We start from the raw sequence: 11,985 nt of genomic DNA, 5'->3' as shown, positions 1-11,985 counted from the left end.
ATTCAGGATGCAAGAGAAAATCCTGCAAGAGAAAGTCCAGAAGTGGGAAGGACAATGTGAGTGAGGAAAGACAATGCACTGGTGCCAAGGCCAAGATGAACCAGATGATGGAATGACCGGACATGGGTCCTAAAGCAGTCATCACAACAATGCTTCTAAAAGCAAATATAAATTCTCTGGAAACAAATGAAGAAACTGAAAAATCTCAGCAAACAAGTTGCATGTTTCTTTCCTCTCTCTAAAACACAATGTTCTATAAAGTAAAAATTAATGGAACTGAACAATACAGTATGGAAGTTAAATATGTTGCCAGGTGGACTCAACAGTAGAGTAGAGTAGAGACAACGGAAGACAAAACTTGTGAGCATGAAGACAGACACAGTTTCCTCCCTCTGGACAACAGAGAGAAGACAGACACAGAAACCAGATGAATGGAGCCTCAGAAATCGTGACCAGGAACACAAGGCCCAACATGCTATCAGTGGAGTCCCCGACCACAGAAAGAATGGAGGCACAGAAAAATAATTAAAGAAATAATGTCTGAAAATGTCACAATTTTAACAAAATACATAAATCTACAGATTCAAGGAGCCCCAGTAGGAAAACCTAAAAAGATCCACACCAAGAAGCACCATGATTAAAGTTCTGAAAGCCAGGGGCACTTGGGTAGCTCAGTCGGTTGGGTGTCTGACTCTTGATTTCAGCTACAGTCATGACCTCAGCATTGTGGGATCAAGCCCCACAGCAGGCTGTGTGCTGGGTGTGCAGTCAGCTTGAGATTCTCTCCTCCCTCGCCACCAGCCCCCAATAAAAAAAATAAAAATCCTAAAAAAAAAACCAGGGATCCCTGGGTGGCGCAGCAGTTTAGCGCCTGCCTTTGGCCCAGGGCGCGATCCTGGAGACCCAGGATCGAATCCCACGTTGGGCTCCCAGTGCATGGAGCCTGCTTCTCCCTCTGCCTATGTCTCTGCCTCTCTCTCTCTCTCTCTCTCTCTCTCTCTGTGTGACTATAATAAATTAAAAAACAAAACAAAACAAAACAAAAAACTGAAAACTGAAGGCAAAGAAGAAAATCATCTTAAAGACAGCCGGACATAGTTGACATGCAGAGGGGCACCATTCAAATGATGGCAGGTTTCTCACCTGCAGCCACAGTAGTCAGGCGACACTGAGTCGCCTGGTCTATGGCCATGCTACCCTGAACATGCCCTATCTCACCCAACCTCGGAAACTAAGCAAGGTCAGGCCTGGCTACTACTTGGAGGGGAGAAGTGAGTAGCCCAACATTCCTCAAGCGATGAAAGAAAGGAAGTGTCAATCGCCAGTGAAAGTATCCCTGGGGAATGCAGGGAAATAAAGATATTCCCAGATGAAGAGAAACCGAGTGAATCTGTCTCTATCAGACCTATCTTTAGAGAATGGCTGAGGGAAGGTCCTCAGACAAATCTCCATCCAGGGAAGAAGACCAAAGGCTGAAATCACAGGCAGACATAACAGACCACTTCATTTCATGAGTTTCTGTAATCCTGTCCTATGACTGAACTTCTCACGCCATCTGATGTGACTCCTCAATAGACAGCAAACACTGGAGAAAACTATACTTTAAAATTTTGGAGGATAGGGGGATCCCTGGGTGGCTCAGCGGTTTGGCACCTGCCTTTGGCCCAGGGTGGGATCCTGGAGTCCTGGGATCGAGTCCCGTGTCAGGCTCCTGGCATGGAGCCTGCTTCTCCCTCTGCCTGTGTCTCTGCCTCTCTCTCTCTGTGTGTGTGTCTATCATAAATAAATAAAAATAAATCTTAAAAAAAATTTTTGGAGGATAAAAGGACATTAACAGAAGTAAGGTTTCTATATTCACTCAAAGTGACGGCAGTCATATATGTATGTGGAAATGCCTAGAGCAACTCCTTAAAAACTATACAAGGCAATATACTAAAAATGTAACAGATAAATCAGGAGGGAATTGTGATAAAGGCTCAAGAAATCCGCAGGAAGGCAAGGAAAACTAAACAGGAATGAGATGTGAAGAGAACTACAGGAAGCAAATAATAAAGCAGCGGAGTAAAGCCTAACAGAGCAAAAATTACTTTAAATGTATGTTGTCTAAATATACCAATCAAAAGATAGGTTGCAGAATGGATAAAACATGAACCAACTATACAGTGCCTCTAAGGCACTCACTTCACAAAAAGGCTGAAGGTCAAAGGCTGGGAAAAGATATATCACGTAAACATGAATCACAAATATCATTTATATTGATACAGCAGGAATGGCGGCGTTACATTGAGGTAAAGTAGACGTCAGTGCAAAGAAAACTAACTGCAACAGAGAAGGACATTACATAAGGATAAAACAACCAATCTACCCAATAGGTACAGCAGTCCTAAATGTGAGCATACCAAACAACAGAGCTTCTGAATCCATGAAGCAAAACCAGGAGAGTGAAAAGGGGAAGCTGACAAATCCACAGGTAAAGTTGGGGACTTTCAGCAACTGATAATACTACAAAATCAAGAATGGGCCAGGATATAACAGAACTGGACACCACCATTAACCATCAGGATAGAATTAATATTTATGGAACACTCTTCACCCAGCAGCAGAATACACATGCTTCTCAAGTGCCCACCGACACTCACTGATACATACCATTTCCTGGGTCCTTAACAAATTTAAAAAGAATTGAAATCACACAGCAAAAATGGAATTAAAGTGGAAACCAATTAGAGAAAGACAACAGAAAAACCTCCAAATATTTACATGGAAATTTAACAACACATTTCTGAAAGAGGAAATCTCAAAAAAAATTAAGAATTTTCTTTGGAAAAAAATTGAAATTGAATTGGAAAAAAAAAAAGAACAAACTCAACAACAGAAGCTGCTGGATGTAACTAAAGCAGTGCTGATGGGGAAATTTATAGCATTATGTGTACATCAGAAAAGAAGATCATAAATCAATGACCTAAGTTCCCACCTAAAGAAACTAGAAAAAGAACTAAGCAAGCCCAAAGAAAGCAGAAGGAAGAAAATACAAAATATAGCAGAAATCAATGAAATAGAAAAATAGAAACTTAGAGAAAAATAATGAAACAAAAAGAGAATTCTTAAAAAAACAAAACAAAACAAAACCCACTAGAATTAATAAGCTTCTATCAAGATTGACAAAGACAGAAAGAGAGAAGGCACAAACCATCGGTATTAGGAATGAACCGGGATATAATGACAGATCCTGCAGCCATTAAAAGAATATGAGGGTGGTGGGAGCACTTTTATCCTCAGAAATTGGACAACTTAGGAGAAGTGGACCAATTTTTCAAAAATCACAAACCACCAAAACTCAAGATTAGACAATCTAAACAGTCCTATAACTATTTAAAAACCTGAACACACACACAAGAAACCACATGAAAAGAATCCTCAATAAAATATTAGCAAATTGAATCCAACAGTGCAGAGATCAAATGTGATTTATTCCAAGTATGCAAGGCAGGTTCAATATTTTAAAATCAATCATTTTCAAACACCATATCAACACACTGATATCAACAGGCTAAAGAGAAAATAAGTATTATCATATAAACTTATGCAGAAAAAAACATTTGAGAAAATCCAGAACCCATTCATGAGAAAACAGCACACTAGGAACAAAAGATTAATTTTTTTTAACCTCATAAAGAGCATCTACCAAAAATCTAAAGCTAACATCACACTTATGGGTGAAAAACTAGATGTTTTTCTAAGTTCTGGTATAAGGTAAGGAAGTCTCTACTCACCACTGTTAGCCAGGATAGCCACTGCAATAAGGAAATAAAAATAAATCAAAGGCATCCAAACTGGAAATAAATAAATACAACCATCTTTATTTGGAGATGACATGATTGACTACAAAGAAAATAGAATCCCAAGGAATCTACGAAAAACTCCTACAACTGATGAGTGAATTTAGTTAAGGTCACAGGATATAAGATCAACAAAAGTCAATTTCATTTCTATGCAATCACAACAAACATGAAAAAAAAACATTGGGGATTCCTGGGTGGCTCAGCGGTTTTGCACCGCCTTTGGCCTAGGGAGTTGATCCTGGAGTCCTAGGATCAGGTCCCACGTAGGGCTCCTTGCATGGAGCCTGCTCCTCCCTCTGCCTGTGTCTCTGCCCACCCCCGCTCTCTTCTCTCTCTCTCTGTCTCTCTCTCATGAATAAATAAAATATTAAAAAAAAAAAAAGAAAGAAACCAAAACTAAAGATGTCTTACATCTTACAACTAGTCAAAAATTACAAAATACTTAGGTATAAATCTAACAAAACGTGTACAGAGTCCACACGAGGAGCGTTACACAATGCTCACACAGAGATGTTAGATCTAAGGGCTTGGGAGAGGCATACCATGTTCGTGAATTGGAAGACATCACAGCAAAGACGACGGTTCCTCCCACATTGATCCACAGGGTTGAGGCAATTCTTGCCAAAAACCCAGTGAGGAATAAAGAGGAGTTTATTCTGAGCTGTCTTGAAACAATGAAGAAGAATGACATCCACAGTGTCCCGGTGACCACACAGCTCCAGGAGTGAGCACAGGGCAGCGCTGCTGCAGGCAGACACGGTTTCTTGTGAAGTCACACATGCACTTGCACACCCAACCCGGCAAATGCACTCCTGGGCATCTACCCCAAAGAAAGGAAAACACATTCACACACAAACGCTCACAGCACTTTATTTGTAAGAGACAAAGATTGGAGACCCTGCGAGTGTCTTGGGATGGCAGGCGGGTGTTTGCGCCCTGAGCCTGGCAGCTGGCAGGGGTCAGAAATCAGCTCCTGACACACACCTGAGCTCAGATGAACCTCCAAGTACGCGAGGGAAGACCCAACCTCAAAGACACATACCGCATAATCCAGGAGCACAGCCTTCGTTCCGCGGCCGACCTGCGGACCTCTGCTTCCAGAGATCAGATGGGGGTTTCCAGAGGCTAGGGACAGCGTCAGAGCGCCCCTGGAGACCCCGTGGGTCTGGGCCTCAGCAGGTGCACGGAGTGTCCTGTGACATCACACAGAGCTGCATGCGCATGCTGGGGGGCCTGAAGAATTGGACTCTGTGTCCTGTGGGCTGTCCCAGTGTCCGTCCTGCAGCCATGGGGGGGGGGGAGGGTGGCAGTTGGCATTGGACAAATGGGAAACACTTCACAATCTCCTTGACTCTACAGCTGACCCCGGACAGCACAGGTTTTAACTGCGCAGGTCCATCGATAGATCGATTTCTTCTGATAAACACAGCACGGAAGTATAAATGTATTTTTCCTTCCTTATGATTCCCCCAATAACACTCATTCTCTGGCTTCCTTTATTGTGAGGATATAGCATCAACTACAAAGACCATGCAAGATACGCGCTCATCGACTGCTGTGCTATCGATAAGGCTTCCGGTGACAGGCGCCTCGCAGGGGTGGGGTCAGGGGGTCCCAAGTCATATGGCCCTAACCTGAGCATTGTGGGAGCACCAACTGTGGATCTCAAAACTGGAAGGTGGAAGTCGACCCAGAAGCTATCCCGGAGCCCGTTTGTTCAAGCGTGGAAGACCGCCCCTGGGGTGGGCGCGGCTCCCTCCAGGTCCCCCCCCCCCCCCCCCCCCCCGCCACCAGCTGGCCAGCGTGGCTCCTGCTTTTCCAAGGGGCCAGCTAGCAGGGCCCCCCTGAGAAGCCCTCCTTGCACAGGCTCTGCCCAAGCTGCCCCTTCCTTCGCCAACCCTGCGGGGCCCCTTCACCTACCACACCCCCACCAACACCCCCAGGCTCTCAGGACCCAAGAGGACTGATGGAGGCTCCGCTGAACTCTGAGCAGAGATCTGCCAGGGCTGCAGGGTGGGCGGGGGTCTGGACCTTGGTCCTGGATCAGCGGGCGACCACCAGACAGGCCAGGCTGTGCTGGCTTGGGCCTGGCAAGGCGCCCCAGGGCAGAGGCAAGAGCCATTGGGGTGATCCCTCCAGCTCCACTGGTCAAACACATATGCAGGACCCTCGTGCCCCCAAGGCCAAAGCCCACCCCTGAGGGGTTCCCGGGACTGCAGGGACCAACACGCTCAGGGACTTGACACCAAACCTATCATTAGTTCTGGAGGTCGGAAATCAAGGTGGGGGGAAACATTCCCTTGCTCGCTCCACCTTCAGAGCACATCGCCCCAACCTCCCCAGCTCTGACCCTGAGTCTCCTGCCCCTTTTATTTTTTAATTTATTTTTTATTTCATTTTTAAAAAAGATTTTATTTATTTATTCATGAGAAACACAAAGAGAAAGAAAGAAAGAGGCAGAAACACAGGCAGAGGGAGAAGCAGGCTCCCCGTGGGGAGCCCGATGGGGGACTCCATCCCAGGGATCACGCACTGAGCCAAAGGCAGACACGCAACCGCTGAGTACCCCAGGTGCCTGCCTCCTGCCCCTCAAGACGCCGCCTGTGCCGACACTGGACCCCTGGATGATCCAGGAGCACTCCCGTCACCTGCTCTGCTGTCTTTGTTACCACCTAAGGGGTCACAAGCCAGGTTCTGGGGAGGGGGTGGGATCTCTGGCAGGCTGAGGGTGGTTACACAGCCTGGCCCCGCCTCCTGCAGCCCCCTTGTGGGGGGGTCACTCTGGGCAGCCCCTCCCCCAGCCTGGGTGGACGGGCTAGGACAGAAGGCACCCAAAGCAGAGCTCCACCCCTGTGCCCTCAGCCTCGTCTGGCCAAGTCCTCCCTGTGCCCAAGACCCTAAATCCTGGAGCCCTGTCTGCACTAGGCACCCAAGGCCCTTCCCCCCTGCCACGGGGCCCGCTCTACCCCGGTGGCTGGGAGAGGCCACCCTTCCAGAGGCAGGTCCTCAGGGAGCCTGTGGTAAGCAGGTGGCGTTGTGGGACCGTGGCTGTCACAGCCGCAGCCCCCCAGCCCCCACTGCACCCCTCAGTGCCAGCTGGCTCTCTAGCCCATGAGTGTGCCCAGAAACCGGAATGTGGGTAAAATCTCCGTTTGAAAGCCAGCAGCAGATGAAAAGGTTGCCGAACGGGCACAGAGCTCCACACTGGGAACGCGAGACAGTTCTGCGGATGGACGTGCTAGGTGCAGCTGAACGTCGCTAGGATGGTAAGCTCCGTGCTCGAGTCACAACATCCTTCCTAAGCGGCGTGGACCTCCTGCCCGCCAGGCCCCGTCACTTCCTGCCCCCAGGTGACCAGTCCCTACCCCAGGGGGTAGGCCAGTCCCTGAAGGGGGTGGCAGGGCGGGGCCGGGGCTCTGCAGGGTCCAGGGTGGGTGGGAGGTCCCGCAGCACCCCCGCCCGGTGCTGAGCCCTGTGTGGGACCATCTTGCCAGCAAGGAATTGGCCCTGAGGCTTGGGTGTGGTTGGGGAGCCCCTCTCCGGGTGTGGAGGCCTGGGGGGGTCACAGAGCCCCTGGATGGGTCAGTGGGCGCCTCTGCAGGACTTGCTGGCCAGAACACTCGGCCTACTCCTCGCCACCAGGCACAGGCCACTGCTCTCCAGCACACATTGGAAGCGACTCCCTGAGACTCCAGGAATTTGGGGTCAAATCCAAGGCCTGACCCTGGCCTTCAAAACCTGAGCTGGCTGGACCTCTCCATCCCCTTGTCCAGGCCCTGGGGCGCAGAGGGCACTGGGGGCTCCACCTGGCCTGCCGCATCCATCCCCAGTCCTGCCACTTGCCCAGGTCACCCAAGGTTCTGCTGACTGAGCTGCTTACCTCAACTGTAAACATGGGGCGAGTGCGCACCGTCCTGTCATCGGGGGCATTTTCGATCCCCACAGAGGCCGAGGGGGTGCCCAGGATGCCCCTCGTGACCTCTGAGGACGTGTCTGGTGACCTAGGAACACAGCCTGCCTCCCTGTAACCCAGAGAGCTGACACACCCACCCAGAGAAGCAGGGCGCCTGGCCTGCAGGGCAGCCCCAAGCCAGCAGGTATCCCGGGGACTTTACAGCAGCTGCTGTGGGAGGCTGGGGGGGAGGGGGGGCCAGGAGGCGGGGCCGAGTCCTGGCACCTTCCCCACCAGAGGCCATCTCCAGCGGGCTGCCCCCAAACCCTACATGCAACATCTTCGCAAGATGCCCAACCGCCTGGGGGTTGAAATGGGAAGAGTCCGGAGCACCCTGTCTGGGTGAGGGAGGACCCCAGAGCTGTGTGGGGCCCCGCCTGACCCCTCTCCCACAGCCCCGTGGCTTGCTTCTGCAGCAGAGCTCCTCTTTGCTAGGCACCCGCCGGCCTGGGGTGGCCTGCTGGGCCCGGACAGCTGACAGGTGGCCCCCGGGGCTCCTACGCATTTCGGCTAGAGCACCAGCTCCTGCTTGGCAGCCCCTCCGTGGCACCTGCCAACCCAGACCCTCTGCCGGCCAGGCACATGGTGGAGGGCTCCTAGGCCCCTGCTGTGGGCCACCAGGAGACCCCCCCGCCCAGGCCACGTGACGGCTCCGACCTGGGCAGCTTCCCAACCACCGGCCCTGCAGGAGAGCCTGCCCCAGACCACCAGCCGCCCCACCGCTATACCCACACCAGAACCCCTCCTCGGGGAGAAGCGCCTGGGCTGTTGGGGATCGGTCGGCAAATGACGCCAGGGGCCTACCCCCCGACCTGCAGAGCGTCTGCCGGTACCAGGCTTGTGCCACACGGATGGCAGAGGCAGGGAGGCCCCACTGGAGCAGTGTGCGGGGGGGCGGGGGGCGGGGGTCCAGCTCCAGCCTCAGGGGCATCCCTTCCTCTGTGGCCCTCACACCGTGTTTGCATCGAAACGTCCCCGAGTGCATCCGGCTCTGGCTAAACAGCGTGGGAAGCAGCATGATGGAGAAGGCGGGAGGCCCGGCCTGGTTTCGCCCTCCATGCTAGCCAGACGGGAGGCCACCCAGCCGGGACAGCCCCGCCAGGCTGCTGTGCCTGCCGTCCAGGCTGGGTGGGACTCACCACGTGCCCCCCCCCCCCCACCAGCTTGGGCTCCAGTGTCCGTGGGCCAGGTCCTCAGGGCAAGGGGAACACACACAAGGCGGTACCCCGGTCCAGGCTCAGCGGCAGAGGGCAGGGCAGGGCAGCTCTCCGGCTGCACACAAGTCGACCTCTGGAGGCCAGCCAGCCCTCAAGAATCACACCCAGGAGAGCCCCTGGTGCTTGAGCAGACGGCTGAGCAGGGAGCAGAGCCTGAAATGACGGTGTTACCCCCCACACCCACCGAGGCTGGGACAGGTGCCAGCGGGAGGCCCACAGGAGCGCCAGCCTGCCTGTGGGGCAGACCCGGGTGGCTGTGGGTCTGTCCTCAGGTGGGCAGTCCTGGGCTCACTCCTCTCCACACCACAACTGCCGCCTCCCGGACCCTTCCTTTCTATGTAGAACATGGAGACTGTTCTCCCTCCCATACGTTTTTGGGCAAACTGTTGAAAGATGGGACCTCTGCTCCCTGGCACATAATCTCTGGTCCTGGGCACTTGTGCGCTAATGCCACCAGGCATCCTGCATTCACTTGAGAAGCACCGCCAGGGCCTGTCCACAAGCACGGTCCCTGGGACAGGGGTGCACCCGACGTGCTGTGCCCGGGAGGGTGCAGGCAGATGGGTGAGCCCAGCACGCAGGGGTGGGGTGGGGTCCTCTGGCTGAAGCTTCGGGATCCTGTGCTCACTTTAGCTTTTCAGAACTTGCTAGAAACCCATGTCAGCTCTGCAGCCACAATCCTTTTTTCTTAAAAGCTCGTCAGATTTCTGAAAACCACAGGTTAGAGCAGACACAGTTCAGAAGACACTGAGGAATCCCCGACTTTGGCGTCTGCTTTGTCCGTGAGCCAGGGACCTCGTGGCTGGAGTTCCGGAAACGCACACACGCAGAGAAGAGTCTCGGAAGCAAGTGACACACATGGACGCCAAAGTGCTTAAATACAGATTTATTGCAAACCAACACTGGACAGGGGACTTCGTGGGCGGGCACCCTGGTCTCCGCGGACTTCGGCTGACAGAGCTCAGTGGCCAATCTGTGGCGGCCGCGTCTGGAGAGAGAAAACACGCAGGCTGCACCGGCTCCAGGGCCCAGGCCGGCAGCAGTGGGCAGAGGACACCCACGAGGACGGCCCGCCATTGGCCGCATGGCCTGGTGCCCCAGCCCGCCACTCTGACGCTGGTGAGCTGCTGCCACGGCAGGCGGGGTGGGCCAAAACGCAACACTGAAAACAACGTCAGAGAAGACGACGGACCATGGAGTCCACGGCTCCCCAGTCTCCCGAGTAGCTGGGGTACGGTGCACGCCCCACCTCATCACACCAGGAGACCCCGACAAGACCATCGAGACCGGTTCTCACACACGTGCGTGCCATGAGAGCCCTGGGACATGGGACAGGTTGGCAAATCCTCGGGACTCTGAGGATGGGTCTCAGCAGCTCCACCAACAGGCTCCGGCCCAACTATGGGGGCAGAGCTCTGCGCCCCCTTGGCGACGCTCCTCCCAGCCACCTGGTGGCTGCACCTCCTTCGATGGCACGAGAGCCACCCGATGCTTCCCAGGGGCTGCTTCGGACATACACAGGAATCCCCACTCACTTCTGGCCACCTCAAGCCACAAACCTGCCCCCACACAATTGAGTCAGCTCCCGCCTACTCAAGCGAAGGGGACCGTTTGTGGAGGAACCATCGCCTAGAAAGGAGTCCTCCTCAGCCCCCAGGACAGCCCCCAAGGGAAGGTCCCAGGAAACCTGCCAGCTGACAGCCCCACAGAGCAGCAGGCACGCGGCCTGCAGGCCTGGGGTGGCTCAGGCCCCACGGGCAGAGCAGAGGCAGGAGGAAAGGCCGCGCCTGTGTCTCCCGAGGGCACCTGGTCGGCTCCCCGACAAGGACCACACCCCACAGAGGACAGTTCCTGCTGTGTCTGTGGCCACTCGGGACCATGTCCCCACATCCAGCAGCGCCGACCAGAACCCCCAGTCTGCTCTCCCCGACCGGGCTGAGCATCCAGCGGACGCACACACACACACACACCAAGCGAGAGCGCACACACAGGTGTGCAGGAGAGATGAAGGCGAGGACCCTCGCGCCCCCCTCGGCAGCAGCCGGACCAGCACCCGCTCCCCGGGCCCAGCACGAGGAAAGCAAGCAGAGCGTGTGCAGCAGCAGGAGGAGAGCGGGTGGACAGTGTCCCGCTCGCCCCATGCTGCTCCCAACAGTCTGGAGACGCAGGGCCGGGCACCGCAGGTTCACCCTTGAAAGAAAGGAGGGCAAGGGCGAACCCGGCAGCGAGTCCCTGGCGGGAGGGAGCCGGGGGCACGGCCGCAGGCACGTCCTTTCCTCTGGGCATTAAAACTGCACAGCCCCCGGGGAGATGTTGAACATGGCCGGGTCGAATCGTTGGCCTCGGAAGGGGGAGCCTTCGGCATCCCACCCCTTCTTCAGCATCTCATGGACTTTCTACAAACAGAAAACAGACACAGAGGTTAACCACACAGCCCAGAGCACGACTTGCTCCGCCACCTCCACAAGAGGATTGGGGTTGTCGCAGACAGCGCAGGGCACCCCCGCACACAGTGCAGGGAGAAAGGCCCGGTGTCCCTCCTGCCCGAGGCCACTCTGTCCACGGTAGCCGGTCACTGCCCACTGCATGCACACGGCCACGCTGAGGGCATCTACCCCTTCCTGCCAAGCCCCATCCCCATTGGCCACTCTCTGGACAGGAGCCCCAGGGGAGCCCTGACCCCTGGCAAGGACGGTGTCCAGAGCCACCCATGCAGCCTGAGGGGCCTTCTCTCCAGGCCTGCTCCCCACACGGGCCGCCTGGGCCTCCTCAGAGTACCAGCCAGTCCCGCTGACCCTCTGGCCCCACGCGGCATACTTCCCCAGGGGCCTGCTTTCCTCCAAAGGCCACAGCTACATCCCCAACAGTGTGACACCGGCACCTCCGGGCTTCGTATCCGGCTCCCTCCCTGCTAGCTCCCAGCAGCAGCCTCCTCCTGCCCCCACACTCTTGTGCGCCAACCCTGCTCCCCTCA

General features: G+C 54.4%; 1 protein-coding gene across 1 annotated transcript in view; it reads right to left on the bottom strand.

The window, feature by feature from the left end:
• Nucleotides 1-9,882: 9,882 nt before the first annotated feature.
• NUDCD3 (NudC domain containing 3) overlaps nt 9,883-11,985 on the bottom strand; it is a 58,422-nt gene continuing 56,319 nt past the window's right edge. The window contains exon 6 of the mRNA XM_041751614.1: nt 9,883-11,407. Within this exon, the coding sequence (XP_041607548.1) occupies nt 11,297-11,407 (111 nt within the window). The 3' untranslated portion in view covers nt 9,883-11,296. The remainder of the gene's footprint in view (nt 11,408-11,985) is intronic.

Source organism: Vulpes lagopus, chromosome 4 (genome assembly GCF_018345385.1).
Source record: "Vulpes lagopus strain Blue_001 chromosome 4, ASM1834538v1, whole genome shotgun sequence".
Lineage (NCBI taxonomy): Eukaryota > Metazoa > Chordata > Mammalia > Carnivora > Canidae > Vulpes > Vulpes lagopus.
Note: the sequence above shows the minus strand (reverse complement) of the source record. Positions and strands in the feature narration are given on the sequence as shown.